Source organism: Accipiter gentilis, chromosome W (genome assembly GCF_929443795.1).
Source record: "Accipiter gentilis chromosome W, bAccGen1.1, whole genome shotgun sequence".
In the NCBI taxonomy this organism is placed as follows: domain Eukaryota; kingdom Metazoa; phylum Chordata; class Aves; order Accipitriformes; family Accipitridae; genus Astur; species Astur gentilis.
This window is the reverse complement of record NC_064918.1, coordinates 16807217-16827747: the sequence shown is the minus strand read 5'-3', so window position 1 is coordinate 16827747 and position 20531 is coordinate 16807217. Positions and strand designations below refer to the sequence as shown.

At 36.2% G+C, this 20531-nt stretch overlaps 2 protein-coding genes across 2 annotated transcripts in view; one reads left to right on the top strand and one right to left on the bottom strand.

The window, feature by feature from the left end:
• LOC126035250 (potassium/sodium hyperpolarization-activated cyclic nucleotide-gated channel 1-like) overlaps positions 1 to 20531 on the top strand; it is a 244264-nt gene that overhangs the window by 104766 nt on the left and 118967 nt on the right. The window contains exon 3 of the mRNA XM_049793579.1: positions 12667 to 12828. Coding sequence (XP_049649536.1) covers positions 12667 to 12828 — 162 coding nt within the window. The remainder of the gene's footprint in view (positions 1 to 12666; positions 12829 to 20531) is intronic.
• The window catches only part of LOC126035329 (endogenous retrovirus group K member 5 Gag polyprotein-like), a 203996-nt gene that overhangs the window by 140312 nt on the left and 43153 nt on the right, over positions 1 to 20531 (bottom strand). The window lies entirely within an intron of this gene.

Below are 20531 nucleotides of genomic sequence, written 5' to 3'. Positions count from 1 at the left end.
TACCATGCTGTGGGAGTGCTTTAATTGCTGGTATGGTTGTAACAGGTATAGTCTGGAGATGGGAGTCACAGTAAAGGGCAGCATGAAGTGCTCTTGAGAACAGACAAAAATTCTGTCACTTTTGCTTTTGTGAATAATAAGCCATAAGAAAGCAAATTAATCTATGTGACTGCAACCTAAATTACTGAGCCTTTAGCAAAGTGGTCTGAGAGTAGGATATCACCCAAAAAAGCTCACTGATGGTTGCCAAACCTCTAAGTAAGGCCCTTTGCAGAACACAGCATGGATTAGCTCTGTGGAGCAACATGCAGTCAAGTTTTTTGACATACATTTGCATCTGTAGCAAAAGGCTGCAGACAATCCAACACACAAACCCCTGGCAGTAAATCACTGAAAGATTGCAAGGAATGAGTACACAGAAGGTTTTTCCTGGTACCAAGCGCAGGATGGAATGAAATACTGCTCTGAAGGAGATCTGGCAATAGCATTAGCTAGCAGAAATGTTGATATACTAAATCAAAATACATGAGAGGACAGAGGTATTCCTGGGACAAATAAGGAGGTATATTGTCTACCACAACATGAATGGCCATTGAAGGCATACACAGAAACAGCAGTAATTGTGCAAAAGGTATTTACTTGTACAGTGTTCAGCAACAGATCACTCAAGATCTATCAGCCTCATAAAATCTGAATGCAATGATAAAATGTTCAGATCAAACTTCTGAGGATAGATAATAGATGGTCAACTGTGATGACTCCAATTTCAGCAAGAGCTGCAGTAGGGAACTGAAGCCAGCCTTTGCAAAGTGCAACCTGGTGGATATTCTGTACTTAGAAAATGGGGCAAAATATTTTGCAGCAAAGTGATTTATAGCCAAAGGGCAATTTGAGAACAAGACATCTTCATCAGATCATCTAGAAAACAATAGAAAGCCAGTGCTAAGACAGCCAAGAAAGTAAAGGCAAAGAGACAAGTACAGATCTGTATCTGGAAATGCCTGGCCATCACAGTACATCCTCAGCAGGAATAAACCTAATGTGGTGATTGCTAGGCTGGGGGCAACCTTCCTAGGAGTGTCAGTGTGCCATGGCCCAACAGAGACACTGGACAAGGCTGGTTAGGTAGGCAGCTCACTGCACAAATGGATCAGGACAAAGAGCACGCAGGAGCACCTCTGTGCTCAATGATTGAGTGGCATGGAAAGCCACAAAATTAATGTGCAGTAGAGTGTGAGGCCAAAGGAAGGGCATCGTGTTGGGCTGGCCAGAGGCTCAGTGCACATCCTGCACTTCTCTTACTGGCGTGCTACAAAGAGTGCAAGAATGATACAAAAGAAAAAAAAAATGGAGGTAGTGGTGGTAGTGATGTAGGAATATTCATTTAGTGTGAAAAGAAATTACATGGTATCATTATTTTTCAGTAGAGTTGGAAAGCTTACCAGGTTTACCACATCTTTGTATAGTTTATGACTTGCTGTTGATGAGTTTTAGTAAATAATTATTTCAGTTATATTACTCACATTTAGTGTATGTTTCAAATTCATAGGCAGACATGTTGTTCCATATATAAAGCAGTCTGTCTTGTTCCATTATTCATATGGCAAACTATAGCTAGGCATAGTGTTTAATGAGGTACTAGTTAAAAAAATATATATTACTAAATGTAAACTCTTCTTGGAGAGACTATATAATAGTAAGTACTGTGAGAAATACCATGGCTTTACACATTAGGATTCCTGTGCACTAACAATTGTCTTTTTCAAAATACCTTACCATAGTAAAATAACCATGTTAAAATATAACTAATTAATTAATATTAATTTATTTGTTCAAATAATAATGTGAAAAACTCAGTCCAGGCATAATGTCCCCTCATCAGCTCTTCATTGTTATGACTGACAACATTAAACACAAAGTCCAAAACAATTGCATATTGAATACTGAAAAATTTTACCCATCAGAAGCAAGTATTATTTTAAATAATATTTTGCAAAAATATTTTAATATTTTAAAAATTTAATAAAATATATTTAATATTTAAAATAATATTAGGCAAAAAAAAGAACCCAAATAGGAGCATAGAAGAACACTTCCTTCTTCTTACTGTAGTTCCTCTTTTCTGATATTACTTGTATGTATGCCTTTTTTATCTTTTTTTTTTCAATCTCTCATTTTTTTAGAGTATCCGTAGAGATTAGTAAAGACTTTTGAGTATTCAGAACTGTGTGCAAATTATGTTTGTGGATATGCAAACATACACTCACTTTTCATAATGCTAGTCATTTATTTGCCAAATGTTGAACACAGTTACAAAAATAGAATAATTTAGCATATAAAATTTCTGCTCAAGGTAGTTTTATGTACTAAACCAAGTAAACATAATATTTTACAAGAGACGGTATTGTATGCAAATCTCCAAAGTAATTTCTTTGAACTGGTGATATTTTTCTGACTACATGAAGATTTTAGCAGGCAACTGAATTCTTAATTTCTGCTGGCAAACTTTGAGGTGATTATTAAGACTACAATTCTGATGTGTTCTTTCTACCTGCTCAGTCATCAGTTATTTGTTTTTATTTAATTTTTAATAGCCCAAAAGAGGCCCTTTATGTGATTTTGAGTGACAATAAGATTTTAACTGTAGATTTCATTTGCACTTCCCGGAAAAAAGTTTTTTATAATGCAGTTCAATTAACCATATAATTTTAAAAATAATTTTTCAGTATTGTGAAATATTGACTTAGACCTCAGATCATTGACATGTAATTAGGATAATAATTTATTCATATATATACTTTTAGATGTCATTCCTTTGATTTTTTTAAGTGTGTGTGTGATTATGTGGTTTTATCATGTTTGCTATTACCAAGATTACCAAGATTTTCAAAGGAATAAATGAATTTTCTGTGTTTTGGGCTTTAAGCATCCAACTGATGAAGAGTTCTGACTTTCAAAGAGTATCATGCACTAATCTTCTGCCTTGACTTGTACTGACAATCCTTGTTATAACCAAAGTCTTATTTTTTTAATAAGAATTGGCCTATGAACTCTTCTTTTAGATTACTATAAAAAGCAAAATTTAGATTCTAATACATTATGGAATTTTACATATTTTATTCATGGCTTATATTTAATCTTAAGAACCCAAATATTTAAACATTAAAATGTAACAATTGTGCCTCATAAAACAACATTTGGGGCTTTTAAAAATGAAGGTATCACATGATATTAAAAGAAAGCATTCTGAATCAATTTGGTTTCAGAACTTTTATTCCACAGGAAATTTAACATAACAACTTTTATTTTCAATTATTTCCTATTATTTCCATGTTTGGAAGATTAACCTCAACAGCTTCAGTAAGACACCAACTTTAATTCCCCTGGAGAAATATTCCTCATTATTTCAGTTGTTTCCTATTAGATCATTATGTTGCTGTATTATAATTAGGACAATTAGTTTGAAGCTCAGATATGCAGCAATATGACTTTGGGGGTAGGCATCATGTAAAAAGAACTGGTTATTTAAGAACATTAATGAACCATCCCCTTAAATCTCAAACTGATTCTTTTGGGCATTTAGGATGATGTAAGAGAAAATTTTCTTTTCCTTTTATTCACACACTTTCTTTTGCTTCCCAAGCCTCGTTCTGGCTGAGACAAGAGAAGCTCCTTGAAGCATTTGCAGCCTGTCATGACATACAGGAGATCTAGCGAAAAGAAAAAAACACTGAGAATTGTTTTACAGAAACAAAAGTTTCAGATACAATTTTTATAAATGTGCAAGCTTTCAAGTTTCTGTATATATCCAATCTTTTGATGCTTCTACTTTCAGAAAGTATCTGATTTCATTTCATATTCACAGAGTTTGGAAGTTAAAAAATGACTACCCTAAAAAACCCCCAAACTAATGAAGTTTAGGAAAATACTGAGGTTGAAAGAAGTTGGTTACATGTGTCCCATTTGTACCATACTGTTTGTAAAAATATATTGTTCTGGGATATGCTGCTACTTTTTATGTATTTATAAATACTTCCTGCAGTATTTATTCATTTTTATTGAATTTGGGTAGAAGTCTTTTTCTTCAGTTATGGTTGTCCCAGTTAAACCTAAAACCATTTGATTCTTTAGATGCTTTATGTACCCTAGTCCATACTTTGAAACATCCTGGGATGCATTTAATATTCAAGGCAACTGTTGCTCATAGCCACAACAGACAGAACTAAGAAGTCTAAAAGGGATCACAGGAAACATTGTTCGTGATCTGTTTTACTGTTGGATCTGTGAATCCAGGAGTCCAGATTGTGTCCCACCTGTTTCAATGGCAGGTGCAGCCAAGGCTCTGCCCTGTTCCTCTCTTTTAAATACATGGCTCAAAGGAGTGTTATAATCTCCAAAGTTATGTTTTAAAAACAGAAATCAAAAGGGTGCAAGGTTTGTGAGACTTGAGTGATCAAAAATGGTGTAAAACAAGTATCAGATATGGCACTTTTTGTGAAGACTTCAGTACTTCCTGAGGATATCCCTAAATTGTCTCAGCAGTTTTGACACATTTTCTGGTAGACTTCTTTATAAATATATGTCTGATATTTATTGCTTTATTTCACATTTAGTAAGGATGAAAACAGCTTGCCTAAGTAAGTATATTAAAACTGGGGAATTTAGGCTTCAGAAGCTCGTAATAATTCCTAAAAATGCAATCAGGTATCTGACTTTATGCCCTTATATTTGAAATGTTGTAGGCAGTGATATTTTTTAGGATTCACATTGCTCACTCTGCTGCCCTTTTCAGCACTGTGGGAGTCCCTGCCTTGGCCTTTCTGTGGGCGGATGAGTGACGGTGAATAATATTTCTTTTCTCTTGCTACCAGAGTTCATTCGCACATTAATATGAGAAACAGTTCCTCTTGCTCAGCTAGTAAGATAAATCATAAACAATATTTTGGGCCATTTAGAGACTGGCTGTATCTTCAACTTCCTTCTTTGTAAGATACAAATAATTATAAAAGATAATAAATGAAATGTTCCTTCTAGCTCAGCTTCACTCACAGAGGTCTCCAGCTTGAGTTCAGTGATGCTGTCACTTGAGATACTTGGCCTATCAAGAAGCTTGAGCTGAAGGTCAGGCAATGTTGATGCTTGAAATGCTGAAATGGAAACTGAGCTATACTTCAAGCTGACAAAACTCTCAATCTCTGTGCTCATGTACAGTCCAAGTATTGCATGTTTGTATCTTTCTGACAGCTATGAACTAGGGGGTTTTTTTTGTTTTTACTTTGCTTCAGTTAATGAAGGTAAAGGCTTAGTCTAATAAGGTACATTCTGTCATCAAAATAAGTGATGAATGAGACCTCCATCTCTGTAAAAACACAGTGAAAATTAGCACTGTATTTTTTATTTCAGGATCCTAAGGTTTGTCAGTCTTGGCTTGTTTTCTTCATTGTAGAACTAAAGTGACTGCTCTTCTCTATTTTAATGTCAAGACAGGTCACACACATTAATCACAACAGGATAATAAAAACACACGTTTTGGCAGTGAAGTCATGCCCTCTGTGTCAGAGGTAATATATTAGTATGGCATTGGCAAATTTACAGTAGAAAATATATATTGCAGAATTTATATATAGTAAATAAATTTTGCTTCCTGGTTATACGTGACCTTTCCAAGGCTTGCCTAATTCTTCCTTCAGCAAAGTAGTTTTATTAATGCTTTCAGGTTTAACCTGGACGTAGCGCACTGTCACATTTATATGTTGTTGTGTTGTTCTTTTTGCTCCACTGAAGCTGACTTCCATTTGTACATGCCTTGAAGAGGAATAAATAGGACTTCCGTTATCAAACCTAATGTCAGATTAACTCCATCTAGAAAATAACAATTTTTAAAGGTCACATAAAATAGGGACATTCTCTGCTCTTTTTTCCGAATATGTTTGATTAAAAATAGTTTGCTCTGTTTATTAAAACACTGGTGTCTTACCTTCAGGGGCAACTAAAGCAGAAGCAGATCTTCACATTTGTCATCAGCTTAAGGTCACAAATACAACTAGATTAAATAGTGCTATATACCTTTCCCCACTACTGAATTATCAATGATGAAATATTTATCATAAAATTAAGCACACACATCAAGAGTCAGTTGAGTGTAAAATGTTACTCTGAGGGCATAGCCAAACATTTCAATCGATGGGCCTTTACATCTACATTGTACAGATATATTTTCAGTGTAGAGTGTAGTAACCTGCAACTCCCAAAGAAATTGGCTTTGGTAGGAGTTGGATCAGACCCACAGTGTCCCAAGTGATATTTACAAAGAGGCTTTGTGCTCCCCCACCTTTTATATTATTTCATTTCCTGGAGAGCTTTGTTACAATTACTATCTTAAAAGTGAACATTTGGCTCAGGAAAATTTGGATCCCACAGTTTATAATCTCTTTCTCATTGGTGCTCTGAGGGATAAACTTAATAATTCTGGACTGACCCAGAGATTGAATCAAACAACCCTTGTCATTTTTATAACTGTTATTTTGCCCTGCAGTCTAGCCTGAAGTTCCAGTGTTGCCCTTGATACTGCTTTCAGCATACTTTCCAGAGCTGCTGTGCACATGCCACTTTCTCTGTCTCCCCACTGTGGCTATTTAATATTCCAGACTCCACACAGCTCAGTACAAGTGTCATTTCATATTGCCCAAGGCATGATGCAAATCCTAATATGAAGATTAAACCTGAGCTAGCTTTGTGATACTAAACACCTTTAGTACTTCTAAGGTGTGGAAGAGAAGAGGTATCAGGATGAACTTGGTGGTGTGAGATTTGAATACATTTTCCAGGAAGTCCTAAGACTTTTTTATTCCTTTTTTTTTTTTCCTCCTGGAGGAATTAAATTCTGATAATTTATATAAATAAAATTTTATATAAACTGAACTAAACATCAAAACTGAACAAATATTACATGCCACTTATCAGAAGGCAGAAGAGGTAAGCTATGCATTCACAACAGCAGTTAATTTAGTTAAACTATGCATTCACTATTAACTTAATATGACAGCCCTCAAATACTATTAAGCAAGTGGGTTGGTAAGACTGGAACAGTTTTTCTGTCTCAGGCTCAGAAATCAGAGTTATCAAAACTGATTTAAAGTATACACTCCATTATAAATGTGAGGAAGGAATAGTCTGCTTCCTGTTTCACACGTGGGAATAAAAAGAGTCATTAATAAAGTGTGAGTAAAAACTGAGATAAAACGTGAACTCTGACTTCTTCAGCAATTTTTTATTCTCTGTGTGCAATATTTTGCCAAAATATTAAAACCTGTTAATCTGTGGTTACATTTCAGTCATTGTCAAAAGGCATTGTCAGCTCTTTAGGCAAAAATTTAAGGTTTCTGGGATATTGAGAAAAGGTTATAAAAATAATATAGGAAGAAATTACAAGTTTTCAGAAGCAAGTTCATAAACTAAATTTATTATTAAGCATGTTTTTGAACTATATGGACACTATTAAAAATAACAGTATTAGAGCACCGCCCCCAACAAACATGATAATAATAATTAAAAATATCATGAATAAATGAAATGAAACCGAGTAGTAAGCAAAAAGGAGAGATATCTATTAAATCTTTCCTATTATGTGAAATAAAAATGTGGAAAGAGTTAGTTCTCAAGGGAGTTTTATTTTTTTCTGAGTTGCAGTAATCTCATGTCACTCTAGTAATTTTTTTTTTAAATGTGTTGTCCAAAATTTGCACCTCTTCATAGTTAAACTGAATATTTAGGTATGCAATTAGGAGTCTGTCACAGTCTACTCAGTGGACTCGTGATGGTTCATTTGCTACGATCTCGAAAGTACAAAATTAAGGTGACCAACACCAAAGGGGATAGAAGTAATCACACAGTAAAACTTTATTGTATTGCCTGTGAGGAGGCACACGATAGTTAGAGATGGGTGAAGGAAAGGAGAAAAGTAAAGTAAAGTTTAGAGAGAGGAGAAAGAGAGGTTATAGCTACCACCGCTGATCTCACGACATCCTAATGGTCCCGGGTCCAGCTGATGCTGCGTCGTCGATCATCGTGGTCCTTGGTGGGGAAGCTTCAAACTTCCGTTGTTCAGAAGTCATCTTTTATGCTTAATAACACACCTTGCTCCACCTCTGCCTCAGGAGTCTCCGCCCTTCTCAGAATACAATTATCATATCTCCGCCCTTCTCGAGCGAGGCTATCACGCAGGCGTGGGGTCAGTGTCCGAGGCGTGGTAAGTCTTGGAGGTGGGTAGTCTTCGACCAGGAGGTGTGTTTTGGTATTATAATGAAGCAAAGTTCATCTAAAGTTCATGATTTCTTCATTGGTGTTATGCCAACAGTGGTAATTCATCCTTTTTGACAGTAGCTATGCGGTTATCTCTAACGGTTCCAGCCAGGTACCTTCCAGGAACCTTGTACCGCACATTCCATCCTTGGGACCGGCCGCTGCGCTCCAAACAGGCCGTTGTCAGGTACTGTTCATGTTCCTGATGACAATGTTGAGACAATGCTGATTTTCTGACCGACTCTTACAGAGTCTAAATAAAGTGGCCAGATTTTCAACTGTGTTTTATAGATGCAATTTCTGCTCATTTGCATGGGATTTGTGGATGGTAAGCATTTAATGATAACCAGGCTATTTATATTTAACTACCTGAGTAATGGGTTTAAGATCCGAACTTTAGTTGTGTGCAAGTGTTTGAATTATTTTTGTTATAAATATTATCTTGAAAAGACATTCATTCAAACAGAGAGATTTGACTGAATGTACAACACACCTGTACTGCGAAATCAAGGTGAATCAATTTTTGGTCTTCTCATATTTCTTCCTGTCCTACTGGAGGACCGGCTGACGGGCAAGCCACTATCTGGTGAAATGAGTGGCATTAGATTTCTGTGCTCCAGTTCCTCTCTTAACAAACTATGCTTCATACATCTCCTAGTAGTTTTAATAAGGTTTAATTTGTTAATACAGGCACTGTACTTCGTGATTACAAAAAGAAAATGCTTTAAAAATATGACTTCTTTTACTTCTCTTATTTCAATGTATCACAATCAGTTCCTGAATGGAAGAACATAAAATATGCAATATATGACTTCAGTCCACAGGGTAGTTTGGCTATTAATTTTAAAAAACACCACACACACACCCCTTCTAAACATAAAGATGTCAATACAGTACCATCAACAAATATTGTTCACTTACAGTGTATACTTTGGGTATTTAAATGTTTTTTCCAACCAAACACACATTTCCATGATAAGTTCCTTTCAGGAAAAAAAAAAAAAAAAGAAAAGCTTTTATTTACTGGAGAGATAATATGCAGAGCTGTTGAAAAGATTTTTTTCAACATTTGCTTAAGATTTTTCTTATGAAGTTATTTTCTTTAATACAGAGTTATCAGTTATTAGAGTAGGCTACACATATTAGACTATATAAGCAAAAGATGAGTGATAAACCACTACAATTAATCAGTGGTATGGTTGAAATGCTGATACAATGTTACCATGTTAAGCAATCCAGATAATATCCAGAATATGTTCATGTATTTTTAATAATACTGATCCTGAATGCTAAGCTGTACAGGAGCTATTTCTGGAGTGAAAGGTTTCAGAAATGATGGAAGGTTGCAGTGTCATATACTGACTGTTGCAGTCATTTCCTTTGGTGGATTTAGTTTCACATAAAATTTTCAGCATGTTATTGTTCTTGCAGTATGTGACCATTATTGCAGAGGCACACTACTAATGAAGAGGCTTTGAAGGAAAACAAGTTAGTCGTACCACTGTAACAAGATAGAATAGAGCCCAAACCCCAATGACAGAGTTCTTTGGTTCAGCAAGGTCCTTTAGTTGGAACACATTACTCCAGCTGTTTGGTTTGAATTTTAGTCTCCCTTTGTAATATCTCTTTGTACTGGTCTACTGGCTCATTTGGGAAGCCTTACTGAGCCATCACACAGTCTCACAGGGTAGGCAGGAGGTGATACATCCATAAGAGCTAGGCAAGATCTTGGAAATGCTTAAATAAATACATTGGCAAATCCATCCACCTGCTTTTTTTGTTTTTCAGTTCACATTACCCAATTGAATAATGTGGAACTTTTAAAATTTGAAATGAAAATGTACCAGCACAAAATGATCTAAAATCATCAAAATTCTATATCAAGATATGAGCTTTGCAATTCAGAGCATCTCGGTAATCTGAATTGATGCCCAAAAATGGGCTCCATCCAAGTGAAAGAGCCACAGAATAATCATTTCTATGCAGCTCTGATCACAGGATATATGCACAATCTGTTGTGGTGCCTAGGCACATAGTTACAGAGGCAGGATAAGGATTTAGGAGCCTTGGGTCTATGCAAGTGCTGTTTTGTGGACTCCACAGAGTTTTGGAGAACCAGATCTTCTCCTGCTCATCACATACACCTAGGTGAATGTTTTCAGAAAAGTGCTCTTTCTAAGTTAGCACAGAAATGAAGATGTTTGTGCTCAGTTTGGCTCTGATTGATTGTCATATTTGTGACCCGTTTTTTTAAAAACACTCAGTATCCAGTACAGTGAATTATTCTGAAAATCTGGTCTCTTACAGTAAAGCTTAATGGGAAGCTTGAGGCAGTATGAAAACAGTATGGGTGGGAACTTTGATTTTTGTCCAGCCCTAGTGTAGAGATGTGATAACTTGCTTTTCTGGAGCAATAGAAAATTCTTGGGGAAGTTGTGATCTCTGTGTAAAATATGTATTATTTCTATCTTATCTTCTGCACTTTTCCAGACAAATATTCTAAGGGAAATCCTGCTTTCTCTGCAAAAAACTTCTGCAACTTTTCATGTGATCAGGAATTAATCTGCACTTTGCAGGTGTAATAAAATAACTGTGTGGATAAGATGTAACTTGAATGAGTGCTAGTGTTCCAAAACAGTAGTAATCCTTGCTATTTTTTTCAGTTTTTTAAAAGAAAATTATTTCAGTTTCACATATCTACTCTCGATTCATATCATGCTACTGAAAATGTAGCTATTGAAATAGCTATAATGTAAATACATTTCTAAACAACACAAATGTGTAATGGTGACACTTTTCTGTTTATTCCCATTTATAGTATCTCCTAAATACCAGTGTCATCTCAATTTTGACAGGACATAGATGGTATTTGGATAAGACATGACATTTTGAATAATGTTACAAGCATCTATTTCCAATATTTATTAAACTGGTATTTGGAATATATTCTCTTAAAATAACCTAGCCTGAAAAAATGTTTTGCACATAAAGTTAATGTCTGAGGTATGTTTCTACTATGTAGGTTTTGCATTTTGGGACTCAAAACATACACCATCATTTTCAAACAAGGACAAACTCTCACTAACAGAAAATTATGTTGAAAGGCACCTTAATGCACTCTCCATATTTGCACTTGCACTCATTTACATGTGGGTACTTAATCTCCACTTTCAGTTTAGATATGTAAGTCAGGATACAAACATTCCCTCTTTTATGTGTGAATTCTTTTATTTAAAAATGCAAAATGGCATGTGCCAATATGGCTGTATACCTCTAGCAATCTGATGTTTTCAGCACTAAAGTCTCTGATTTCTATGTCTATCTGTACAATTAAATAATATTTTCTACTTAAAATTCCATGAAATATCAACTGGATATTCTTCATCTACTAAACTGAACTCCTGGATAGTGATAATTATGTGTATTAAAATACAGCATATTTACCCTGAGTTGACTGAATTGTGTAATAAGTAAAGAATATGGCTGTATTTGTAGCTTGGAAGTGCTTTAAAAACAATATAGAAGAAAAGTGCTAAATATAATGTTTTTCTCCATACTATTTGGCAACTGACTTCTGCTGTTCATGCTAATTCTGTCCAACAATCTTGCCCGTGAGAAACTTGAAAATATCTATGTTGTTTTTAAGAGTATATATATATGTGTTGCTGTAAGACTTTTCAAATGCAAACATTTTTTGTCTAAGAATGGAGCAATATATTGAAATCCAAATGATTATATTAGTTTGACATAAACTTAGCTACTACAGGTGTTTTAGGATTCCCAGTATTTTAGGAAAACTGCCAATGATTAAGAGCAATGAAATACTTAAGTGTTGTTTTTCTTGGTGGACTGGTATGTACAAATTGGATTAATAAATACACAGTGTAGAAACAGAAGTCCAAATATGTAACATTATTTATATAGTTTCTTCACTCAGATTTTGGTGCTTTTAAGAAGGTAAGAAATGTGAAAGTGAATCTTTTCAGACTGGGTCATTGAATTTGTATCTCCCACAACTTTGTGAGTATTTAGACACCAAGTTCACAGACAAGTAATGGTCTCACTGCCTTACCAAGCTTCCCAATTTTTATTTTTTTTTAATTTGTGAGACTTGCTTCAAATGAAAGAAGTTGTAGGCTTTAAGAAAATACTTCAGTTGGTGACTTTGGATCCAAAATAAGCCCTTTTCAGCATCTTATATAACACTGGGGTGCAGCCAAAAGTCAGATGTGTCAGCACAGCTCTGCCCAAATTAATGGGCCTTGCTGAGAACTCTCAGCTTTCTTAGAAGTTCAGGATGATACTTCTTTGTCTTTAACCTGCCTGATGAGAAGTAAATGCATCATGTGTAATTTTTGCCTACAGATTTTCCACATGACGTACGATCTAGCCAGTGCTGTGGTGAGAATCTTTAATCTGATCGGAATGATGCTGCTGCTGTGCCACTGGGATGGTTGTCTGCAATTTTTAGTACCATTACTCCAGGATTTCCCACCAGATTGCTGGGTGTCCCTAAATGGTATGGTTGTAAGTATTGGTCACTTTTCATTGTGCTTTCTAAACATTTTTTTTCTAAACAGTTAGCTTCAGACTTAAGTGTAAAAATACATGCCTAGTAATACACTGCCCTGCATTTTATTCAAAGTTACTTTTGTTTTTTGTTGGTTGGCTTGCTAATGAATGAAAGTTTTTTTTGTAGCCTTCATCACCAATAACATTATAATGACTCATTGTCAGTAAATAAGCCAGAAAATATTTTCAGTTTTAAGGTCATTTTAATTTATTAATCCTCATTCCCTCAAAAAAGCCACCAAAAGAAATTTGGAAGCACTCAGTTCACCAGTGCTTTCAATGTAGACTCTAGTTTCAGAATGCTCCTGAAGGTATATTATTTGTGTTTGTTTCACCTAATGTTGTCCTCAGTTTGTTTTGTAAATAACTTCTGGGCCATCTCATGGAGCACCTTTATGAAGTTGTTACCAACTTAATTGTCAACGTGATTATTTTCTAAGTAAAATATGGGAAATACAGATTTACTTCTGTGATACTTTTGTGTGTGTGAAAGGACAGTTCAAGGGTGGAATTTGGCTGTGCCTTATTTATAAGGAAGGGTAAGGATGTTCCACTTGCTTGACATGTGTCTTAAAATCAACAGCTGTGAAGAATTAAATAGTTTTTATGAAGTCAGATAATGAGGTAATACATAGAACATTTTCATAGGAAATACACTGAAAAAATTATTGAAAAATACCTATACCAAAAAGAAAAGGCCCCAAGCAACTGTGATTGGCCATCTGAATATGTGAGTGTCTCCACTTTTTACAATCTTCGAATCCATAAAAGAACACCTTTACTGTAGATGGGCAACTCACTCAGTCCCACGTATTTCTACTGTAGAAACATAACAGTATTTGTTCCTGTGGTACTGCACATTACCGTGGGAGCTCATTGACTAAGATTGTCAGTCATACAGACAAGTATTTTCAGTCATCAAGCAACATCTTTAATGATAAGCAGCATGTTTGCTGATACCTCATTGTGAAGCTTTCCTAAAAAAATAGTGACATATCCTCAAAAATGGGATTGCTACAATAAAAGTAGGTCACCAGGATGCTGACTGGCATGTCTTTGTGACGTGCAGAAAACAGACTCCACAATCAGTGAGATTGTAAAGTAGGTGTGTTCATTCAGCGCTGGGCAGCACGGGGGGTAGTCCCACCAAAGTCATGCGCGCGTGACTCGGCAGTTCGCCTCAAGTTTATACAGTCAGGTATTACATATTCACAATACGCCTATACATATGCATGACTTATCCCCGCTTCATATTAAAATTAGCTCTGAGAGGTCATTTCCATAGTCTCCTCCCAACTGCACCTGCGCAGGGCCTCTTTATGGTGGTCGCAGAGATGCAGATAGATGACTCCTCTTCATCACCGCTAGTAACCTCTTTCCTTGTGCAGGCTCAGTGATTTCTTGGTATTCACCCAAGCCGCAAGACCAGTCTTAGCTGGCTCTTGGGGCCTGCTCCTGCTTCTTATCAAGGACTGTCTTTACCTCATTGGCTGGTTCTTGGCAGCAGCTCTTCTTATCAAGGACTGTCTCTACCTCAGCTAATGTCAACAATGTAAGCACTAAACATCATCTTTTGCCCCCCTTTATTATGTCTACTGAGATTGTTTTGACTCCCCTTGTCTCATTTGCATTCTGCTGCATTCTGCTACATTCTGAGTTCTGCTTTGTAACATCTTTTATTCACATTTAGAAAGGGTACATTTTCTACCAGCTTGTTAAAGATCTGGATGAAAACCATGCTAGAGAGTGAAAGGAAGCCTTGGATTACACTTTTAGAGTAAAAGTATTTAACTTTTAAAGAACACTGAACTATAAAATTCTTTCTCTTCCATAAGAGCTACATTTAATCTAAGAAGGCCGTGCACACTTCTTTCTGCTGTCCTTACAGGCCACATACTGTTGGAAAGATCCTTTTTGAAAGTTGTGCTTTTTTTTTTTTTTTCCTCTGGCAACTTAATCTGTTGCCATTAATGAACATTGTGGGGAAATTTGAAAATTGAGCAAGATTATGTTCACAGCATAGGCAGTCTTTTAGTCCTATGTCAAGAGAAAGAGTTGTAGACTGACAGCCTGGAATCAGGAGCATATCTAAGGCCACTGTTGGGGGAAACAACTAGACCTTTCTTCTGACCCCGTCATGATGTTATGAGACATTTCCTGATTGGTTTCTGGGCTCTGGAAGTCAATTCTTTAGCACTAAATGCAGACAGAGAACCCATCACAGAACATCAGTCCTCTGAAATGATAGAGGGAATAAAAGGATGATGACAATGATGATGATGGTTATTGTCCTGGTTTTGGCTGGGATAGAGTTAATTTTCCTTCTAGTAGTTTGTATAGTTATGTTCTGGATTTAGTATGAGAATAATGTTGATAACACACTGATGTTTTCAGTTGTTGCTAAGTAGTGTTTAGTCTAAAGTCAAGGATTTTTCAGCTTCTCATGCCCAGCCAGCAAGAAGGCCGGAGGGGCACAAGAAGTTGGGAGGGGACACAGCCAGGACATCTGACCCAAACTGGCCAAAGGGGTATTCCATACCATGTGATGTCATGCCCAGTATATAAATTGGGGAGAGTTGGCTGGGGGGATTGCCACTCAGGAACTAACTGGGCATCCGTCGGCGAGTGGTGAGCAATTGCATTGTGCATTACTTGTATATTCCAATCCTTTCATTACTACTATTGTAATTTTATTGGTGTTATTATTATCATTATTAGTTTCTTCCTTTCTGTTCTATTAAACTGTTCTTATCTCAACCCATGAGTTTTTCTTTTTTTTTCTGATTCTCTCCCCCATCCCACTGGGTGGAGGGGGAGTGAGTGAGCAGCTGCATGGTGCTTAGTTGTGGCTGGGGTTAAACCATGACAGTTATATACTTTGCTGGTGTATTCAGAGTCTAACCAACTGTTAACTTTGGAATTTGGAAAGGCATCAGGTTCCTAATACTACAAGAGCTTTGGGAAGAGGGGTACTTTACTCCCCCTAGTATACTTTAGCATATAACAATTTAAGCTGCTCTGAATTTAAACACTTTTGTTACTGAAATGACTGCACCTAATACTGGGGTTTAGACTCAAATGCTGTTGAGACAGAAAGTCAGATAAGAATCTTATTATTTCTTCTGGCCTTAAGTTCTTTATCTGTGAATTGGTAACAATGGCCACGGCGAAAGGCCAATATTGTCAGGAAGAGGAGGTCTTTCCCTAACCCCAGCTAATGCACCTTTCTGTCAAAGTATTCTCTTCTACTCATATTTTAGTAGATTAGTAGGTAAAGATAAATCCTTGCACCTGCATACATTTGGAGTTTTGTTCAAATTTCTAAGTCAAAGAATTCTGAAATAGAACTGCTCGAAGAAAGGCAAAATTACCCCTCTTTGAATTTCAATCTTTTTTTTGAGTAGAGGAGGGTTGTGTGAGCATTTCCTGAGATTCACGCTGTGGCTCCAATGTGTATTCCTCAAAATGATGTTGTTACAAGGGCTAACCTCAGGCTAATACACCAAATTTGCTTTGAAGTAAAATTGTAACACTTATTCATTTTGATCATTGCCTTGAAGATTTATTCAAGCCAAGGTATGCTCAACCAGAAAAAGTTATTTTTCCAATATGCAGCACAGTCAGTGGTCAGTTGCAAGCCAGAGCATCTGCAGATAACTTGATGCTAAAGGAAGTAAGGATGCCATGAAGATGACATGCTGTCTCCATTGACACAGCCCAGCATACTCTTCCAGCCCATAGTTGTCTTCTGTCTTGCACATTAGTTGCTTCAGGCTGCAGAGTGCAAGAACTTCTAAAAGCCTTCTCCTGAAAGCTGTTTCTTCTGTACAATCTGATATGTGGAAGTACTCAAATTCCACAGGCATGATCACGGTTAAGAAAAATAACATAGGTTAAATTTAATGTCAGAAAGCAATAGGATAATGAAATCAAGCTGCAGTTTGCTTACTGCCTCTCTGAACAATAAAACTGAATGCAATTAAAACAAAACAAATTGATTGGATTTTCATCTTTGAAAGGATGATAAAAAAGTCACAGTGGATCATGAAGTAGACTATGAAATGAAATGGAAAACCTGCTGTGTAAAAGGGAATAAGATCACCATTGGCTAATACTGCACCAACCTACAGCCTAAGTAGTTCAACAAAAATGTTCAGATCACATTGGGATATTAATAATATTAATATTAAACACAGATTATATTTGTACTCTCAGATTGGCCTTCTTGTCTAGTTCCTAACATTGGCCTTCACTTTGCTATGAAATGAAAGCCAGAGCTGGTATCTTCCTTTAATTTTTCTAGATGTGATCCCACTTGTCCACTTTTATATCTTTACTTCCATTTGATTGCACTGACATTATTAATGCTGAGTTATTATTGACAATCAGGATCTTGTGCTCTTCCAGAATATCAATGAACTTATTCAAAATAAGAAAACCAGTAAATACAATATAAAAGTAAGCAGCAGCTGGGTTTTTTTCTGCTCACTTTAAGTCATGTTCCAACCAATCCATTACAAACAAAATAACAATTACTTCTGCCACGGTATATGGTGTTCTGATGCTGTTCCTAGGGTTTTTTAACACTAGGATTGTGAGTTTCATTCCTAAAAAAGGTCTTTTCTGAAGAAGTTTCACAGACTTTCCTAATGATGCTGCCTAATTTCTCCTTGGCTCAGAAAGCCTATTATCCACATCTCCTTGTATGATTTATCCTCAGCTATTTGATCTGCATTGCTTCAGACTAGTGTATTTCCATAATGACTCATACACCAAACATCTTTATCATACCTCAGAGTTTGAACCAATAGTTTTTTAGAAAATTAGGAGTAAAACTTTCAGCTGAAACCAGGGGAGGCACAAGAACAGAAAAACACAGTGATCCTCTCCTATAGTCAGTCAGTGCAAACTGAGATTCTACTTTTTGCATTTGGTTTCAGCTGCAGTGAATTACAAAAACACAGCATGTAAGTCCCAACTGATGAACAGTTATAGCCAGGTCTTATATGGGACAGAGTTTCTAGGCAAGTAGAGATGAGAGATGACATTTTTGCCACTGATGCCACCTGGCCATCGAAGCATGACTGCATGCAATAAAGCATCCCTTGCAGTAGATTATTTTTTGTTGTATTTGAAGTTTGCTCTTTTCATATCACCTATGGCAAAGTCTCAAAAGCATGTTAGTCCTTGAAGTAACAGTATCTGAAGAGCCCCAACCTCTATTTTCATGTCTATGTATGCAATAATTTGTCGGATGGTTAGGAAATAGTCTTTTAATCAAGGTATTTACCTGAAATTTCCAGATTTCTCATGTACAATGTTCCCTTAGGGAGATAAAAATGTAGCAGAGAAGTATAGAATTTAACTTGAATGCTGAGGTTTTTAAAAGCCAAGAGGGATTGTAAAGCTTTTGGAAAGGGGTGCTTTGCTGGCATTTCTCACAGCAGTCAGCCGATGTTTGCTCAGCAAGAACCCTTCGGGTACTCTGGTTTCTTTGTTTTGGCTTTTCCTTACTGTCCTTGCAGTTGGATTGTTTCCAACTCCTGGGGGTCTTTAGGTTTTGGATTTGGTGAAGGTAGATTTTGCATTATATTAACTCCCCTTTGTGTCACACCAATTGCTCAGGGGCAAAAGAAATCAGATGTTAGACTTCAGATCCTCATCTCTGACAGTATCACTATTGAAAAGAATTTGGAATTTCTGCTGTAGAGTCTGAAAGTCCTTCCCATTTGTCCTGGTTTCAGCTGGGATAGAGTTAACTGTCTTCCTAGTAGCTGGTACAGTGCTATGTTTTGAGTTCAGCATGCGAAGAATGTTGATAACACTGATGTTTTCAGTTGTTGCTCAGTATTGTTTAGACTAAAGTCAAGGATTTTTCAGCTTCTCATGCCCAGCCAGGGCACAAGAAGTTGGCACAGGACACAACCAAGGCACCTGACCCAAACTGGCCAATGGCACAGTACCAGCTACTAGGAAGACAGTTAACTCTATCCCAGCTGAAACCAGGACACCATTATAAAATGAATGGCTGGAATACTTGATAGGGAAATTCAGAAATGCAGGAGATAGATGGTGAGGATTTATAATGCTCTAAGAATTATGCTAACATATCTATAATATGCACAAAACCTATTTAGTAGCAACACACAACTTTAATTTTAATTCTCAACATTTCTTAGTAATGAACACCATTTTCAAATACAGAATCACATGTAGATCTCTGCTTTACTCAGTGGAGATCAAGGAATGCATTATAGTCATTTGATGTGTTATTCAGCATTGGATATTCTCCTTTTTGATAACGCATTGGCTTAGCACCTTCTTCCCTATAGCTGGCCATTAGGGCAGCTAATTTTTTAATGAGATTTTTCTGCATTTGATCATTATGTGATAATCTTCATTTAGTACTTCACAAATGTTTTCGAGTACCTTTTTATTATGTAGCAAGATATTGTGGAGCCATGTTCAAAGCATAGGTTCCTCTGACTTTGTTTGCAATGCCAAGCAATAAATGCTTATGTAAATCAAATCCCACAATCTTAAATTGGGTGCTTAGAAAATATGGAACACATGGGAATGATCTGATTACTAGAGGCACTGAGGATCTCATGAGGTATACTACTACTCTAACATATTTTATACTCATGTATGTATATTTATGTATGTCTAGTTATAGCAAATGCTTCTAGGAACAGATGAAAGATTGAAATTACCTGTCAGAGATGGACTGTGATCAAAATATTAGTTAAGTGGGAATTGCCCAATTCAGATAAGTGCTCCATTTACAACACAATTTGGAAATAGGTTAATACCAATAATGACAATATGTAATTTGTATTCTTAGGACTAAGGTACCCATATTTTGGGAATCTACACTGAATAATAATATCCCTTCTAGTATGTGCAGTTGTTCAGAATTCAGTTGTTGCACTCTCTTGCACACAGCACTGACCCGGCCACTGTCAGTCCATTTCCCACTGCATCAAGATGAAGGCAGTAATAATAACTTTTCCTTCTTATCTTCATGCTTTTAGTATAATATTGTATATAATTTTGCTGATGTCTCCTGTACATTTGGACTGTGTATTTTAATAGATTTCTGATGTGCTTACATAAAAGCAGTTATTAGATTTTCCATTCCTCATGTTTATTGAAAATATTTCATTATTTATATTTTTTTCTGTGTACTGATTTCTGCCAACATGAAATTGATTCCAAATAATAAGCAAGTTCCTGTGATCCAACCTAGCATCTATACAGTATGCTTTAAAAGTTACTTCCATCATGGCTGCTGTTTCTTGTCCTAAAAATTGTATGCATTTGTTCCAAGTTACTTTCTTATTGTTTCTTTTATGTCTTCTGGTTGAGATTGTATTATCTTTTTCTTTCAAGCCATGATATCCATGAACATTTGGATTACAACTGAGACAAAACTGAAAACAGTCCTTCAAAGGAGGTATTCCCAGTTGGAATCCCACAACTCCATCAACCTTGGAAATTGTTTAGCATTATGAACTCAATTACTGTCATAAGCCCTGCTACCTTACTTTACTCTCACTATTCTTAGTTATAAAATACTTTAAACTCAATGTAGCAGTATTGATATAATTATTTAATGCTGATGGTGATATCTCGGTAGGTATTGGTGCTCAGTCCTG